Below are 19,437 nucleotides of genomic sequence, written 5' to 3'. Positions count from 1 at the left end.
GTGACTGCCATTGATCGTGACTGGCCAATGAAGTGTCAAACTCCACAGAGTGTTTCTCGGCAAGATTCTTCCAGCGTCCAAAGAAAGCTGTGTTTCTCTTAATTACTTCGAGAGCTACAATACGAGACAGTCGAAACGAGGGTAGGGCTAATACTTTAAGGCAATATTTAAAATGCAGGTGTAAAGTAAAGAGGAATAAAGGGGCCATGGCGGTTTCGATATGGAGAATGTAATTGGGGGTACAGGAAGGGAGTGCAAATAGTTTTTTAATAAAATACCGCTGAAATTGTTCGAGAGCGTCAAATTTTTCCCATCCCCAAACTTGACATCCATAACAGACAACCGCACGTGAAGCTGCATTAAAGACTTGGAGCTTGGCACTTAATGGAACCTCATTCTCAGAGATAAAGCGAGACCAGATACTATTAATTCCCGCTTTAGCGGATGAGATTTTTTCATCAAAGTGAGGCTTAAAAGAGAGGCGTGGAGTTAATGTTACTCCCAAGTATTTATACTAATTTACAGTCTCCAAGCGTGTGCCTTTGTAATACCAACGCTCATGGGCAGCTGGACGGCCTCCTTTCTTAAAAACCAGTACTTTAGATTTAGTAAGATTGAGATTAAGGTTCCAGCGGTCGCAATACTGCTCAAGAAGGTTAATATTCCTTTGAAGTAAAACAGGACTATCTGCCAGCAACACGTCATCTGCGTATAGGAGGATGTTGATTTTGGCGCAGCCAACACGTACACTGCTCTCCAAAAGCAGCGGTAGGTCATTAAGGAACAGACAAAACAGAATAGGGCTAAGGACACACCCCTGTCTGACTCCACAAGCAACTTGGAAAAAATCTGAAATCTCATTTCTGCCTCGAACTGCCGACCTCGCGACAGAGTATTATGACCTGAGCGCCTGAATAAATTTAGAAGAAATACCTACGTTAAAAAGTTTATACATTATGAATCACGATCAACGCAGTCAAATGCCGATTTGAAGTCTATAAAGAAGCTATAAAGTTTCTGCCTGGGTCTTTGAAAAGTCAACTGTACCAGATTGGTTAAAATGAATAAATTATCCAGAGTCGAGTAACCGCGCCTAAAACCCGCCTGGTTTTCACACAGAATGTTATTATCTTTAACAAATAACTCTAAACGGTTTAAGAGAAGTCCTGAAAAGAGTTTAGATATAGTGTCTAAACACGAAATGCCTCTATAATTAGAGGGATCATTAATGCCACCCTTTTTAAAAATGGGAAAAATTATTGACTTACTAAATGAGTGAGGAGTTATACCTGAACTGTATATATAATTAAACAGTGACAGGAGCATATCTAAAAACATAGAAGGAGCATTTTTATAGTATTCAAATGTTATACGGTCGTGACCAGGGGCTTTATTGTTCTTGGAGTTATTGATGACAACAAGAAGTTCCTCCATAGTAAAAGGCGAATCTATTAGCGGATCAACGATACAAGGCTCCGCATACAAAGTGAGCGCAGCTCCCCCCCGCGGATTAAGCAGGTTGCGGTAGAAACTATTTATCTTAATAATTTTTACGTAGAAGAGAAATAAAAATTAAAAAACATTTCGTTGCTATAAGAACGTTGTGATCTTTTTGTTGTATTTTGTTTTCATGGTAGGCTTGAGCTTGCTGCTATTATTGCTACATTATTAAGTTGTCAATTAGTTTTTGCAATTGATTTATGCTAAAAATATTCTTCTCTGTCGCGTGAAATCGGTCACAGCTTTGTGATTTTACACCAACTGGTAAGGTTTCTCTAACATTACATAACCAATAATAAAATTTTAAATGATGTATATTGCTGATTTTTGTGAGAACAGTAAATTTAGTAAGATCATGCAAGCCTGTAACCATAACATGCGGTGGGATTGGGTCTCCAGGAGGTTTCATTCTCTTGGAATAGAGTCTCTGAATTTCGCTGATTCTGTTCTGTTCTTTTATGGTGTCGGCAGCTGTTAGTTTATAATTTCAAATTCCACCCTGGTAATGGAGCTCATTACCAAAATTGGGAAGAGATCGCTGTGATATAGTTTCGCACGAACCAATAGTTAGAAAACTATTAAAATCTCCTGAGGTGCATTGAAATGTTGAGCCTTACCACATGTTGAGGTGCATTACGTTGGCATAGTCACTCGTCAGTTTTAGACGCCCCCACCAGGTAGAATAAGAGTTGAAATCTTTTATCAGCATTACAGAATGAAAGCTGCGAGAGCTGTTCTCCAGGTACCTTTGGCCCAATAAATATCTGGTCGATAAACATAACTAAAGCGACTTTCAGTGGTGCACCTACACTCAAGGCACTAAGTTGTAAATTACAATAGTTCTTAGATTTAGTGGTCCGCTGGAGGTATTATCCCGTTCAAAGACGAACACAGCACAGTGCACCCTTCCACCTTTGTATCTCTTTGCTTTGTAACAATGTACGCTGGAGGCGCAACCAAATGTTTGGTATTCCGCCACCATTCGGCGTATCCCATCATTATTATTGTCTTCGCAGTTCCATTGGATAATAGTCTCAGAAATTTAATAATTGTAAAGGTTATCGTTTCTAGCTGGTGTAGCACTTAAGCGACTGACCACGCGCTCTTCTCTGGCGCACTACTAGTGTCCGTAAAATCTTTTATATAGTCGAGCATCGCGGACCATACCATACATTTCACGTTTTATGTCTACTTTGGCATACCATTTGGTATGTCTTCTTTACAGAATAACAAAGCTTTCAGACTTCATTTTGTGTCAATTGAAATCAGACATACGAGTATTAACTGCAAATTGAAAATAAAATGGTTCATTTTCAGGATGTGTGCTGAAGAAAGACGTATTATTTCTGACTAATGACGAGGACTCTGCCGAATTCTTGCATTACCATTTTTTTGAAGTACCTATTTTCATCCTATTTGGAATTATTGGTGGTTTGACAGGAAGTGCTTGGAACTGTTTAGAAATGCAAATCTCTTATTGGCGTCAGAAGTACTTACTTAACATAAAATCTAATATATAATCTATATATATAATTTGTTGTCTGTGAAATGTCGAGCTTTTGCCCGACAAATAGCAATATAATATAAGATCTCCCTGAAAAGTACATCTTTCGTACAATTTCCTGTTACGCTGTTTCAAGAGAATGAATAACCAATCAGTTAAGTAAGAATAATTAATATATTTATTTTTGGAATTTCAATCCTGAGAAAAAACTGTTGACCAAATGTTTGATCATACAGTTGTTACCGAATAAAATTCGGGTAACAGAATTTAGTTATAATTTTAATTTTAAATAATTTAATCTATAAAGCAAATGCATGCCTAGCATAAGCAATACGTAGTTTTTATGCACAAAACAATAGAATAGAGTGAAGGTGTACTTCGGACTGCTGACAAAGGGGGGAAAAAAAGCAGAGCGGCGCATAGTTAAGAGGTGTGAGAGTCAGTGAGCGCTGGAGCTCGGTGCGAGGCACATGGTCACCTTTTCCTGCAGCTAGGCCGGATTTGGACCTCTAATTTTCCTGGTTGGGAAATTAGGGAAGTTCTGGAATGGAGAGGCTAGGAGGACGGTGCCGGAAAAAGCTCTGGAACAGCGTCGTGGGGATCCCGAAGAAAGAAGACAGCGGTCACCTCCGTAAATATCACTCTATGAAGTACACCAAAAAGAACAACAACCCGGCCTGGGGTAAGTCCCGTTTTGATTCAAACTGTTTCCCGGAGAAGCGTCTTCTGACAGGCTCTGTTTGGATAATCAAAGAACTTTACCTTTTCTTTGAGTAGTTACTAGTTTTACTATTTCGATTCTTTCTTTTGTTGCATGTAATTAATTTTTCTTTGTGGTATTAAGGTTTTCATTATAAAAAGTGTTTCTAGTATTTTTGTGTTAACATTCAGCTTTTATATAAGTTCTAGTTTTTTTTGTCTGTGTAAGGAAGCTTCCGTAATTAAGGTAATTAGCGTAACGTTCAAACTTGAACAAGTAAACTAAGTTGCATTTGCCATTATTTCTGTTTCTTTGTGCTTAATAGTTTTTAATATACGCATTATATACTGCTACTTGCCTTTTCTTTGATTTTCTTCCTGCTCCCCCTTCCCCCGTAGGTTTCGCCGTTTACTACGGAAGTTCATGTTAAAACGGCGTGGCGCCCAAATATAACGCAGGTATATATATATTTCCAATTTTTATACACTTTATTTTATTTTTTTTTATTTATCTATCTCTGGTGCCTACACCTCGGCCCACCCCGTCACCACTGCAGCTACGCCAGGGTAGCGGAAGTTTAGCGTAACACAGTGTAGAATTTTGAAGTTTTGTTTTCGTAACTTTCACTGAAACGGCGACTCTCCAATTTTTCCTAAAACAACGTAAAACACGAAAACCAAAACAGACCTTTATTGGTAAAATTTTTGGAAAAATTACTTTTGGGGAGTGTTGGAGAATTCGAGAGATCAGTTTGACTGACGAAAGCATTTACTAGACGAAGATGCTAAAAGGCGTTCGGCACCTGCCAATGTATATCTATTTCTAGCCAGACGAGAATTTCGCGTGGAAATCGAATGAAGCTAATGTCTAAAACTGCTCTCGAAGTGCAAGACCAACTCTAAATGATTCTAGAGGAAGAGAGCAAAAGAAATTGAATCAAAAGAGAATCGATTAGAGCAACTGTAAGAGGAAAAATGGTTTTGGAAAAAGATCCGATCTAATTTAAGAAGAGGTAAACAGTGGTAGGAATCTCAGAAAAGAATTAGGTGTACCTCTGAAAAGCAACTGCTAAGTTGACAAACTTGTGTCCTAAAGAATTCGATAGTAAATGAGGGTAAAACGCAGTACTCTGGGTGGTTCTGGTGTCTTCACTACTTTTACTGAAATGCTTAAAAATAATAAATAAAATATTGTTAAGGTTCAAGAGTTAGTATTAGTAGCAAAATTAGAAGATTCATGTCAGAACCGCGAAAAATTACCAAATTAACAGCCCAAGATAGACCCCCTAAAGTGGCCAAAATTACTTGCGGTGGAGAAAGTTTTCAGGTTGGTGTAGAAGTGAAATGCATTAAGTAGAATTTTGCATAACTACGAGGTATGAACCTTTTGCTTAAAGTTTTTAGTTACTTGTAATAACTGATGTGGGCCCTTCAGGATTGAAGTTGCGCTAAGCAGAGTTAAAATTCGCAAAGAATAGAAAAAAATGCTGCATTAATAAAAATTAATGATCAGTATAAGAGATGCCATACTGCCAAGAGTGCAATTGCAATTTAAAAGGAAAACTGTAACTGTATAGGCAATAAATTTACAGGGGTTAATGAAATCTACTCATTAACCAAGTTGATATGAAGTTCTAGAATAAAAAATCTAAAAAACCTTTCAAACTATCAGTACAATATCAGAACAAAATTAATTTCAAAGCTAAGCTCACCAAAATTGAAATGCTCAATACGAGCAATGTCGACGGTTAAGGTGAACAAGAATGATTATGTAGAAAATAATCAAATAACCTACAGATGTTGAGTGAAAGGAGTATAAAAAGAATAATGGTACTCACAACCTTGAGATCGGTATTTTCAAGATAATGAATTACATGAAACATGAAATAATACTTAATACTTAATAATAACAGCAAAAAGGATATAGATCTTGCTGAGAAGCACTAAAAAGAGCGAAATCAGCACACCAAGCGACAAAGCTAAGATGGCGTACATCAGTGAACGGTGTGTGCCAGTCACAGAAATCGAAATCGCCGACTAACCAGCTGATCGCCTTCTACTATGCATTGTATCTCATGACAAATATTAATAATCCTTTACCAGCATGATTTTTTTTTTCAATTGAGAGTAAAACAGTATAATTTTACAGAAAAAATGATTAATTTGAGTAATTCGATGGAAAAGTGTTAATCTCCTGAATCAACCATAATTAAAGTAATTGACGCAAGAAGCATTGACACTTTATTAAGAAATTAGCGGCTTGATGTGTGATTCTTGTATTTATGCAAATGAACGAAGATGTCTGACTGAAATTAATGATGTAAGACAGATGGTTGCTTATAGAGCAGAAGTTTAAGTTTTGGCTTTGAACTGGAAATCTGTTGAAATGTCTCTCCCTCTAGAATCCTCCTTCAGCCTTTTTGTTAGCTTAAGCACTGTGGTGGGGTTTAAGCTAAGCCCATATGTCTTGCCTTGCAGGGCAGAACCTTTTCTTACGCTATTAAGTATTACCGATAAAATTCTTTAAAGCCTAAACCTTGATGGACGATCTTAGCCTGAACCTGCAATTACATTTCATATTATTAATATTTTTTTTTTGTCTTGTAACAGGTATGTCAAGAAAAATATAAGTAAGCTTTTAGAATTGGCATGTATTTTAATTATAATAGCTACATTTAGCTTCATCTGTCTTATCACTATGTCAGACTGCATACAAATTAGAAAAGGAGAGAAACATGAATTGCCCCCAAGAAAGGTGAATTTTTTAAAATTCCTTATTTTATTTTTTTTGTCACTGTTGCTGTTATTAATGTTATATTTGATGAATTTAAATATGATAATGTCCACCAACGACGGGTAAGCATTTAAGGATGTAATCCTGAGATCAATCTTAGGCATTGATATGCTTCTCTCTAAATTAAGAAGATGGCTGCCAAACTAAATTTTTTACTTTGACTATTGCGAAAGCCAATGCCATCAAACATATAGACAATATATTTCGCTTCTATAGGAAGTTAGATGATACTTGAATTTGTTGAGAGCTCTTTTGTTTTACAAAGTTAGGAGCTAAAGTACAAAGTATAATTTAGTCACTCATTTTCCGCTTACAGTGATTCTAATTGAGTACTTTATGGATGCGTTGGACTTGAAAGTCTCGCTATTAAGCAATATTAAGACAAAAAGTTATTTAACTATTTCAGCCTTACTCTTCGCTGCAATTTAGTTCCGCTTTTTATCAGCTTAGATGTGAGTTGGCATTTTACGTTGTTCTGTTAACCTCAGAAAGAGGAAGTATATCGATCGAAATAGGGATTTTGCTGAGAATGAACACTGTGATGTCTTCTGAAAGTGAAAAAATATTTTTATGTGCGAAACAGAATATCTGTGAGAGAAACGTTGCAGAAGTTCAAACTTATGACTCCAATTTTTCATCTTAGAATGCTAAATGCGTGCAAAGACTTAACATTGAAACATTTTTTCTTTTTGATTCTTTGGAGTTTTTCTGTTTTTGAGGTATGGCAGTTACTGAAGCTCCATGTTTAAAGGAATCAGTTTCTCTATCTTTAAGGGATTCTATCTTTACTGAATTGTTCTGTGGTTTTATATAATTTTATCGTTAACAACTCTACTTGATTTGAAATGTTTATTCAGACAAGTTATTTTAAAAAGGTTTTCTGGGGGAGTTGAGTTTATTTCTAAAATTGAAGTTATAATCTCTGCGATCGGTTGTGTCACCGCCAATGCTGCAGTATATGTATACTAATCATTTCACATTTATGAAAAGTGTACTCACTTAGTTAAAGTCATTTGAATAGTCAGTTAATTTAAAGATAAAAAAAATGTAAAATGAAATATTGCATTTCGAAATAATCGTGTTTTTTTCTAAGATGTTTCGCATGACTAAAGCTACGTTTGGAAATTTAAGGCACCACGATAGCCGAGCGATTATAGGCGAGGACGCGAAGCTACGATTATGGTATATTATGCTACCGGGTTTGATTCCCTGTCTAGTCGAAAGAGTAATGGTTTATATGAGTACGAAATGGTTTTGCAGAACAGTACGTTTGCTAATCCCACTGCGCACTACGCCTAATTTGGCTGCAGAACGTAAAGCCTGCCTGAAACAATAGGTATTACCTTACTTTGCGATAGGAAATTTACAGTATACATTGTATTATATTATATATATGACTATATAATGTACATTTTCCCATTTTCAGATGTTTTGTGCTGAAGGAGAAATTCCGACGATGATGCTATTTTTTTTCCAAAAAGATGTTTCATTATTGACTTCTCTTATTTTTGGCGGTAAAAATCAAATTTAATTTAATTTTTTTTGTTTGTTCTCCTTGCTAGTTGAACGAAACTAGCCATGTGTGTAATTGCCTAGAAAGGTAATGATTATGTTCTATGTTATTATTTTAGAAAACACAATAAAAATTAAACTGCGCAACTGCACAGATTGTTTCGGTCTCATCACAAAACATGTGATGTTAGCTATGAAGTTGAATGGGTGCTAATTGAAGCGTGCACTGAACTATTACTTAAAACTAAAACTGTGTAGTTGAAGGCTACTTATCTCGCTTTGGAGCGGGATACTAGGCTTCCTGCGTGCTGTAGATAATGCCAAGAGATGAGGCGGTGAGTGGAGATAGAAGGAATGGGTCTGTCCATATTGGTCGGTTGTATCTGTGTTGTGATGAATTAGGAGAGTTAATTTGAGGGATTTAGGGAGAGAACTGTTTAAGAAATGATGTTTTCTCACTTCCTGAGAACGTTCGGGGGCGCATTGGCCACTACTCCATAGGTGATAATGGTGTTCATCGATCTTCAGGTAAATGTGGAATTGCTCCAAGATATCCCTGCCATAGTTCTACAAACCATAAAGACGTCAGTGGTCTTATACAACTCTTTTCTTATGTGACGAATACTGGCACTCGACTTATAAAAAAAACGTTTAGGGACTGATCGGTATAAGCGCAAGGACCGAATTTGCCATAAAATAATAATTTAATTAAAATAAGTAGAGGCAGTTATACACACACAGGCTTATATAGGATGTTTACAGACACAACTGACCAATACGGACAGACAGTAATAGACATAGGCCAGGCTCATCGATTTGTGGCGCACTAGACAAAACTTAAGTTCAGCGCCCTGTAAATTGTACTTATCACCGAACTAAAATTTTAACTCGAAACATTTTTTTAATCTCATCCCCTTCCAAAAACGAACTTCCCTAAAAAAAAATAAAGTATTAATTATAACATGTTTATATTATGTTCATACGAAGTTTAGGGGTGCTAATCAATTGAATCTCATTCAAGAAAATCTCAGAATTGAAAAATCCAATTAGTAGAGCAGCGCCACCTTTTGAGAAACTCTGAATTTAAGCAACACATTAAATTGCCTTAAAAGTATTTTTAAGCGACAGTAGTTGCATTTACTGAAACAGTACTTTAACGGAAACTTAAGTATCCCCTCCTCCCAGCAATGCCCATTATCGGATAAGTTGTGAACTTTGTTCATGTATCGGTACATACACAAAACGAACTTCTAAACAAATTTTCTGCATTTTGCTTCTTGGAACAGACCGTTGAAGTGAGGCACTCGTGTCTTTATGGTTTGCAGAAGTATGGGAGGATATCTTGTAGCTATTCTACATTTACCCTATGCTCGATGATTCCATTATAATTTATGGAGTGGTGTCTTGGGCAAGCAAGATAAAACTGGCCCAAGTCCAAAAGCGCCATGAAAATTGTAGAAAGAATAGTCTAGAAAGTACATCCATCGGCTCATCCTTGCTTGACAGGTTCCGTTATGATTTGGGTTGGAGGTATTCTTTAGACCAGCGTTTCCCAACTTGTGGTACCACAGGTGGTACGCGAATTGCTGGTTGGTGGTACACGAAAAATAATCAATAATGGCGGACATAAAAAAAAAATTAAATCATAAAAATATAGAAACGTTTTCCTATAATTCATAAAAATTATTCTAATTAATAATATTATACAGTAAAGTTGTTAATATGTACAGCAATAAGGTTAGTCTGTCTCAAGATAAAGGAGAAAATATAATAGCACATTTAACAGGATTAACATTGTCTTTCATGGATTATTTTCCAAAACTCGAAAACACAAATGATAATTGGATTTCAATCCTCCTTCTATAAAGAAAATTTAAGAAAAACCATATCACTATTAATAAAAGATAAAGAAAATTTAATACAATATCATGTGACAGAAGTTAAATGATAACTATGTAAAAATCTGGTTTAAGAGACTGTTTTAATGAATAAGCTCAACCTAAGCAACATTAAATTTAATTGTTACTTACAGGTAGTTGAATGCTTAAAAAAATTAATTTAGAAGATTTGGGTTCATTAGAATGCTTATATCATAAATCTAATATTTCTATAATAAAACAGGGAACATTTGCACTTAACTGATTTAAATAAAGTAAATAACATTGTTGGCAGTGGCGAGTAACAGTAAAGGAGGTTCTGTGTGTGAGCACATGGCTGAGGTGGTTAAATAAAGGATCTTTTATAAAGTACTGTTGTTTTTATGAAAAGTAACACAAAACATGGTGTCAGAAGTGGTCGAATTTGATTTTTAATTCGTGATAAGTAAAATAGCAATGTCGATGTATTCGAACTTGCCCATTCCAAGCTATTTGGAGGCGGGCCCGGGACTGGTTGAGAATTGGAGGATTTTTAAACGAATGTGGCACAACTATGAGATAGGTACGGGTCTAGAAAAAGAATCCAGCAGACGCAGGTCGGCAGTTTTCAAGACGATTATTGGTAAGGAGGGATTACGAATAATCGGCCAGTTGCAGATGGAAAACGAGGAAGACATTGAGGCGCTGATATTAGCCCTGGATAAGGAAATTACACCCAAAAAGAACGTGGTATATGAAAGGTATGTGTTTTTTTCTACATATCAAACTCAAGGAATGCAGTTTTCGGAATTTATAAGAATATTAAAAGAGAAAGCCGCTAGCTGTGAGTTTGGCGAGTTAGAGGAAGAAATGATACGAGATCGGTTTGTAGTAGGTATTATTTGTAATGATTTAAGGAAAAGGCTGCTTAGCACAACAGAGTTAACATTACAAAAATTGATTGACACAGCTAATGCCGTAGAGGAAACTGAAGAACAAGTGCAAAATATGAGAAAAAAGGAAGAGGGCGCCGAATGTGAGGTAGAAAATGTGATGATCTTGAAAAAAGAGGGAAAGAAGACTATCTATTCAAGAAAATGTAAATTTTGTGATAACATGCATGAGTTTAATAAAAGCAAGTGTCCGGCATTTGGTAAGCAGTGTAAAAAGTGTTTGAAATATAATCATTTTGCCATAGTTTGCCGTGCAAAACTAGACAAGGTAAGGGAAGTAGTGGATGAGGGAAGTGACAGCGATTTGCTTCAAATTTCGACCAGTGAAGTGAGAAAAATGACGATTTCTTTGAAAATAAATGGACTAAGTTTGCAGGCGCTAATAGACACAGGAGCGACCTGTAATGTAATTGGGTGGAATCACATAAATGCGATGGAACCTTGCCCTATGGTTAGGAATACAAGGCAGAGACTGAAGTTTTTCAACGGAGCAAGAGAGCAAGCAGCAGGCGAATGCACTCTGCAAATTAAAATTAAGAGAGAGCTATTTCAGGTAAAATTTTTTTTGACGAACCATGAAGAGCTTATATTAGGATTAGGCACTGCTTTAGAAATGGAATTAATTAATCCTGATAAGGAAGTTTTAATACGAAAGATCGAAGTGGAAAAATATAAGGACGTATTCTCTAAGGAGTTAGGGGATATTGGAACCTTAAAATTAGAACTGAAAAGTAATGCGCTTCCAGTAATAGAATCTCCTAGAAGATTTCCTATAGGTGTAAGGAGGCAAATAAAAGAGGAATTGGAAAATTTAGAACGTCAAGGAATAATAAGGAAAGTGAACAAACCTACTGAGTGGACTACAAATATGGTGCTAGTGGTGACACCAAGGAGAAACCGGATATGCATTGCTCCAAAAGCACTAAATGATAATCTTATAAGAAATAGATTTATGACACCAACAATCGATGAAATTCTACCCAAACTGACCAAAGCAAAAATATTCAGTGTTTTGGATGCAAAAAATGGATTCCATCAAATGAAGTTGCACAAAAAATCGCAAGAACTAACAACATTTTGGACTCCATATGGAAGATATTGCTACCAACGATGCCCATTTGGATTGTCAATCGCTCCCGAAGAATTTCAAAGACGTATGTTTGAAATAATGGATGGCATAGAGGGCATAATAGCCATCGCAGATGACATTTTGATATATGGTGAAGGTGAAACGATGGAACAGGCTGTTAAGGATCACGATAAGAAACTTACAATGGTATTTGAGAGAGCTAAGCAGAGAAAGTTAAAGTTAAATAAGGATAAGTGCAAATTCAGACAAAGTGAAATTAGATATATGGGACACATTTTTACCTGTGAAGGAATCAAGGCAGACCCAATGAAATTAAAGGCAATAACTGAGCTACCGAGACCGGTGGATGAAGCCCAAAAGAGGTCATTCTTGGGAATGGTAAATTATTTGGCCAGATATGTACCAGACCTTTCGAGTGTAGCAGCACCGCTTAGAGAAGGTGGAAGCTGGGAAGGAGCACAAGAAGAGGCGTGGAAAGCCATAAAAACTAGATTGATGAAGACACCAATTTTAAAATATTTTGATGAAAACAAAGAAATTTTTCTTCAAGTGGATGCAAGCAGTTATGGTTTAGGAGCACTGCTGTTACAGGATGGGCTGCCGGTCGAGTATGCCTCTAGAACATTGACCAAGGCAGAAAAGAAATACGCACAAATTGAGAAGGAGACCTTAGCAATTTTATTTGGGGTAAAGCGGTTCGAAAAATATATATTTGGGAAGAAGATTCAAGTGGAATCAGACCACAAGCCGTTGGAAACGATATTTAAAAAGAGTATGAGTGAAGCACCAAAAAGGATTCAACGGATGCTTCTGGAGCTAATAGGGTTTGATTTAGTCATAAATTTTAAAAAAGGTGCTGAAGTGAGCATTGCAGACGCATTGTCTCGATTGCCGTTAGATGAAATGCCTGATGAAGAGTTAGTGATCGCAAAAATAGTGTCAGAAACAGATGTTTTTGGGCAGACAGGAATGCGCTTGAAAACACTAAAAGAAATAATAGAAAACCTGGAAAAGGAAGCTGGAATAGACATGGTAAAATCATATATATTAAATGGTTGGCCACACGATATAAAATTAGTACCTGAGGAAGTGCGAGACTGGTGGAAAATTAGAGATGAACTAACAATAGCGGATCGAATAATATTAAAAGGTCAGAAAATATATGTTCCGGCAGGAATGAGAGATGAACTGATGGAGAAAATTCATTGCGGACATCAGGGGGTGGAATCATGCATAAGATATGCAAGGACTAGAATCTTCTGGTTCAAAATGAACCAAGATATTGAAAAAAAAGTGAGACAGTGTGTGATCTGCAGAAATCTTGATGATAAAAGAAACCAAAAAGAGACTCTTATATTAAGGAAAACCCCAACATATCCTTGGGAGGATGTGGCGGTGGATATATTTTGGTTCAAAGGATTGGTGTACATTGTATGTGTGGACTATTTTTCGGGATTCTTCGAATTTGGAAGAATAAAGGATACAAGTACATCAAGTACTATTGAATGGCTGAAGAAGATATTTGCAAGGTATGGGGTACCAAAAGTTCTGTTTAGTGACGGGGGAACAAATTTTTGCTCCAAAGAATTTGTTTCATTCTCACAAAAGTGGGGATTTGACATGAAAATTTCTTCACCATACCATCATCAGTCGAACGGCAGAGCAGAGGCAGCAGTAAAACAGACAAAGAAACTGTTAAAAATCAGAGAAGAAGGAGGCGATTTGGAGGCAGCACTGCTCACTTGGAGAAGTACCCCAACTATAAGGATGACAACAAGTCCAGCTCAAAGAATGTTTGGTCGCCACATTAGAACTATGGTACCAGGAACAGACAAATCTCTTCAAACGAAAGTTCATCTGACAAAGGCTAGAAAGGAAATAGATATTAAAAAACACAAGTACAAAAATGAATACGACAAAAAGGCAAGAGATTTGGGAACGTTGAAAATAGGCCAGAAAGTAAAGATATTAATAAATCCGGGAGTCAAAAGTGTAATATGGAAATCTGGAATAATCAAGGCAAAAATTGATAAAAGGTTGTATATGATAAAAGTTGATGGACACATGTACAGAAGAAACAGAGTCCACATTAAAGAGGATGGAGGAAAGATGGAGAGATGGCATGACGATATGAGGAGTAGAGTAGGAATGACAGAGCAGACTGTGCCTATGGCACAAACAGCGGAATCAGGGAGTCCAGAAGAAAAGCAACACTCAGCGGAACCATTATCGGGTCAGAAGAATGGATCACAAATTTCAGGAGTTCAGGGGGGGAAGATCATCACTAGATTTGGAAGGGTGGTGATCAAACCCAAAAGGTTGATTCAGGAAGTTTAAAGGTAGAAATGAAAGAAAAAATGAGTGTAGGAAAATGAAAAAATTTAAGAAAGTTAAGTTCCTTATTGTTGTTATTATTATTGTATGTTTTAACGAAAGTTCAAACTTTAGTTCTAACATATTCTATTTTGTAGTAGTTTCATTAAAACTAAATTAATTGTAAACAAAAGGGGGTGTTGGCAGTGGCGAGTAACAGTAAAGGAGGTTCTGTGTGTGAGCACATGGCTGAGGTGGTTAAATAAAGGATCTTTTATAAAGTACTGTTGTTTTTATGAAAAGTAACACAAAACAAACATTATATTTAATATATTTGGGAATCCTCAAAATTCATTACAAAATGTTGAGTCAACAATATTTAGATAAATTCATTTCTTTTCAAGTTATAAGAATTCATTCTGAAATAAGATTGGGTGGCCATTATTTTATTAAATTTAAAATCAATAATGTAATTTAAACAATCAAACCCAAAGATCATTGTTTAATGTGTAATAAGAACGAGCCGGAAACATTAATTGTTTATCAGCAGCCCCGTCTATGAAAATTTTAGAACCCCACTCCATATCAACAAATATAATAATCCTTAAGAAGAACTTTTAAATTAATTAATAATAATTTTGAAAAGAAAATTATGTTCGCAATTTTTGATTATTTAAAAAAAAATTAAAACTAAGACCTTACACTTTACAAAGTTTGTAAAGTGAACATGAACTTGAACTCCTTTGTAACAGATACATTGTATCTCTACACCAATAAAGATAATAATAATAAAATAATGCACTCGGAATAACAAATTTCACGAAATACAATCATTTTTAAGAAGTGGTCCAATTTACTATGATGTACTACCGAGTGGTACGCGAGAGCCAAAAGAAAGGTATGGAAACGCTGGTTTAGACCATTTACTATACGGATGGATGGATGTAAGTACAACAAAACAAAGGCACGCGTTGGGTTGAATAAAGATAAATTCCTCAAACTGATAGTAATCGTCACTGGCATTGTCGACTCAGAGCGGACCTAAATAAGTTGTCTGCTGGAACGTATTAGTACTTGCAGACTTTTGGGGTAGGTGGAAGCTCCAATAAAGGTACTCTCTTTAAGATACACCTAGGAAAGTACCATGTGCGGGAGGAGAGATACCTTCAGTGGAACTTTATCAGATCCTAAGATTTCCCAGGCATACGAGACCGGAGGGGATGCTGAAGGGACTCGGCTGGCGGAGGAAACAATAGGTCTCAGTGCTCACTTACCACCTCTCAACAAAATTCTTTCTCTTACCAGAGTATGCTAAAACCTGACCAGCTTACCAGAGTAAAAATTAAATCACCCTAAATTATCATTTCAGTTTAACGCACGTCTCCAACATTTATTTACACACACCTAAAAAATTAAAGGGCCACTTTGTATTGTCGTTCTTCCAAGAAAATGAGTACAGTTTGGAACATGTTTTCAGGGGATATATTTGTGGGTAGAATTAAGATAAACCCTCAGATCTGTCTCAAGAGGCTGTTGATTTCTTTGACCATTTTTCTCCTTGTTATCTTGAACTTTGTTCATATTGATCGATATGGGGCTATTTCTACTCTATCAGTCTTTAACGTTGAGTCGTGCAGGTTTTACTGGTGTTTGCTATTGTTTTATGTCTTATGGATCTCCTGCAAGGTTTAAGGCGGCATCTTTCTGAATTTGACATTGTAGGGCTGTAACATTAATTGAGGAAGGCCGGCGATTGGGAGTGAGTCATTCTGTAATCCAGCGATACAGGGGGAGATACCAGGAGACAGGAGGATTCACGAGACGACCACGTCAAGGCCGGCCAAGATCCACATCATTAAGTGAGGACCGATTCAAGCCCTCAGAATTCGCCAAACCACTTCACCTGCTATTCAAAGTGACCTCAGTCGTGCCACAGGAACCGTGATTTCTGCTCAAGCGGTTGAGGAAAGGTGGCCTGCGTTCCAGGTACCCGATAAAAGTGCCACGGTTGACCAGAAGACACAAAATCGCCTGACATCTATTAGCCAGAGACTATCGCAATTGACACGTCGGGCAATGGAGGAAAGTTTTCTTCTCTGATAAGTGCAAATTTACGCTGAACAGAAATGATGGGCGAATGAGAGACTGGAGACGAAGAAACAAATGTTTTCTCCCTTTTACAATACAACCAACGTCACCTATTGGAGGCGGATCAATTTTGGTTTGGACAGGAATTTCTTTCACCGACAAAAGTGACTTGGTTGTGTACGCGAATGGAAGTTTGACAGCTCAGCGGTACATCAATGAAGTGTTACGAATCCACGTCTGCGGTAGAGCACTTACTGGTGGAGATCACTTCATTTTCGTGCATGATGCAGCCCGCCCTCATACTGCAAATGTGAGTACGTGAATTCATAAATGCCAATAACATTCTGACTCTCGGCTGGGCAGCTTGTAGCCCGAATTTGAATCCGATTGAACAGTTAAGATTGGGAAAAAACATTCGCCATCGTCCTGACCCGCCACAGACATTACCAAAGCTGGAAAAAGTCCTAAGAGAAGAATGGGAAGGAATTCCACTAAAAATCATCAGGCGCCTAATAATGAGCCTGCATAATGAACAACGTATGCATGATGTTGTTCAAGCTCACGGTGGCAATACGAGGTATTGAGCACGCAATCAAAAAGAATTTCAAGTTTTTCTGTATTATTTTTTTTTTTTTAATTTTTGCACAATTTTAATAAATTTTGCCTTAAGTAAAAATTTATCTCAAAAATTGGCATAACTTCTTTTCCCCATCACTAAAAAATCATCCAAAAATGATACCTAAGATTTCATCTATTTCAAGTATATACTAAGCACAAATTATTCTTAGAATAATTCTTTACTGGAAAATTGGTTCCTAGGCCTCTCAAAGCTCGGACCGACGAGAATGTACTTACTTCTGCCCTAGATTCACAATTCGCGTCCTTTTAAGTTCATTTTAAAAACTCTCAAAGCGTGCTTAGTTCATGTCCAATCTTACCAGTTAGTTCATTATTAAGGAGAGTATGAAACAGATAACGTTTGAGCATTATACATTATTGTAATTACATTATAATTAACTCAGTTTTAATTTTGTAATTTTGATTTCAAATAAAAATACCCTTTGTCCAATTAATCAGTTTTTTAATTCTAAAGCACTGGCTTTTCTAAAAACTGAAGAAGTCGTCAGCCAAAAAATAGTATCAATAAAATAGAATTGTAATATTTAATTATATTTCAGAGGCAACATTCGGAATGAAGGCTCTTATAGTGTTATTGATATATTACTTCACACTATCTGCTGCTCTTATGGGAGCAAGCATTTCCGGTGGAATTTTCATTCCCAGTATGGTTACTGGAGCAATTTGGGGGCGTCTCTTAGCGGAATCACTACTGATATTGGCCCCACAAACGGTTAGTTTTTTTTTTATGAACTTTTAGTTTTTAATAATTGGCTATATTATAAGCTTGACTTGCCGCTTTAGGCAATTTATTGCACGTATGCCCTTATTGTGCCCTTCATGTTTCTTTTCCCGAGTGTCACAAAAGATATTTTCCCAGATTAACGTTGGGGATTAAGTTAGCACGGACCTGGTTGTGAAGACGGCGATGAGAACCATTACATATACGATACACCCACCTTCTCAGTAAAAATCTGCTGCCTAAAATAGAACTGTTTCTTGTTAGACTGTGGAGTCAAGTTTTTTAATGGGACATTGATGATTGTGAAATATTATTTATTTATTTTTTTTTAGAAAGCCTGGTGTCGTCCACAGATGTACGCTTTTTTGGCAGCAGGAGCCCATATAGGCGGGACAACTAGAATCTGTTTTAGTATAGGTATAATTCTGCTTGAGTCTAGTGGACAAACGTCAGTTGGCTTGCCAGTATTTATTGTCGTTATTACTACCAAAATTGTTGGTGATATGTTTACACATGTAAGTACAAAAATAATATTTATTTATTTATTGTATAAGACAATAAGTCGTTACAATGGAATTGTGTTGACAAACAATAACATAAAATAAAAGTACACTTTTAACTTAAACATATAAAGAATAACTGAAAATCTTTCTTTAAGAAATAAAATGCTTAATATAAAAACCAAGAAAGAAGAAAAAATAAAATAAAAATAATACATCTTACAATAACCATATTTTTTAAAATTATATTTTTAAAAACAAAAACATACAACTACTAATAATGAATGCACTACTAAAAAAAAACAAATCCTGCTAAAAAATACTAGTTTAAGAAAAAGAAAATAATAATAGTAATCTCTCTATTTTTAAGGAAAAATTCATATATTTGTACGGCAGGATAAGGCTTTTTTGGTTCTGATTCGTAACGACTCTCTCCATGCTAAGCTGGCCATCAAAAACTTCCCTATAAAAGTGTCCTCTTGCCTCTGAAAATACAGGGCAAACGGCCATCACGTGAGTGCCATCTTCTTCCTCTTTGTTGCACAAACATTTTCACCACTAATTTTAAAACTTACATTGTATATAGTAAATTTTGAAAAATGTTTGCCATTTAATCTCAGCTGAGCAAATAGGTGTTTATATTTTAGAGGAATATCCTACAGGAGATAAGGTTGACACACTATTTCGTTAGGAATTATTGCATGCAACTGTCTACTATAATTAGAATTCCTTGCTCTGAGAAGATCTTCATTAAATAAATAAGTCCTATATCTATCAACGATACAGACTAGATCAGATTTACAAAAATTATTTGGCCACACAAAGGATGGAATGAATTTATTGATTAAAGTTCGTAATTGTGAGTACCAGTTGAATTCATGATTCATCCTTTCAAGGTGAAGGTTCACCAATGTTGTAAAACAGATTTTCGGATACCTGGATCTGTCCATTTTTTCTATTTTTAACAACCAATTTAACGTTAATTTCAAAACAAACAGGCTTAAATTGACATCACCAGTTTCTATTGAGGAAATGAGGAGTACTTTGGTTAACATTCAAGGTCCTTTTAATAAATCTGCATTGTACAGCGTCCAAATCCTCTAGATATCTAAGGCGCCATATAGGGGCACCATACAACAAAGCATTTCTAATTATTGAATTAAAAAGATACATTTTTGATTCCCAAGATTTTAAATTATTTTTATAAAAAATATTAAACCATTGCAGAGTTGGCCTTCCTAACCGCTTCATCTTTAGCTTCTTAAAAA

General features: G+C 36.1%; 1 protein-coding gene across 20 annotated transcripts in view; it reads left to right on the top strand.

Moving 5' to 3' along the window:
• The window catches only part of LOC141449341 (chloride channel protein A-like), a 134,267-nt gene that overhangs the window by 80,990 nt on the left and 33,840 nt on the right, over nt 1-19,437 (top strand). For 19 of the 20 annotated variants that reach the window (XM_074118658.1, XM_074118662.1, XM_074118669.1 and 16 more), the window contains 5 exons: nt 2,818-2,989; nt 6,314-6,458; nt 7,924-8,011; nt 17,488-17,660; nt 18,002-18,184. In XM_074118658.1, coding sequence (XP_073974759.1) covers nt 2,818-2,989; nt 6,314-6,458; nt 7,924-8,011; nt 17,488-17,660; nt 18,002-18,184 — 761 coding nt within the window. Of the gene's footprint in view, nt 1-2,817; nt 2,990-6,313; nt 6,459-7,923; nt 8,012-17,487; nt 17,661-18,001; nt 18,185-18,539; nt 18,683-19,437 lie in introns of those variants that run through there. The other variant, XM_074118680.1, reaches the window with a different exon arrangement.

This window comes from Rhodnius prolixus, unplaced genomic scaffold, assembly GCF_049639745.1.
Source record: "Rhodnius prolixus isolate KJV_2025 unplaced genomic scaffold, Rpr scaffold_2, whole genome shotgun sequence".
Classification (NCBI taxonomy): domain Eukaryota; kingdom Metazoa; phylum Arthropoda; class Insecta; order Hemiptera; family Reduviidae; genus Rhodnius; species Rhodnius prolixus.
The sequence above is the reverse complement of the archived record's forward strand: the minus strand, read 5'-3'. Positions and strand labels throughout refer to the sequence as shown.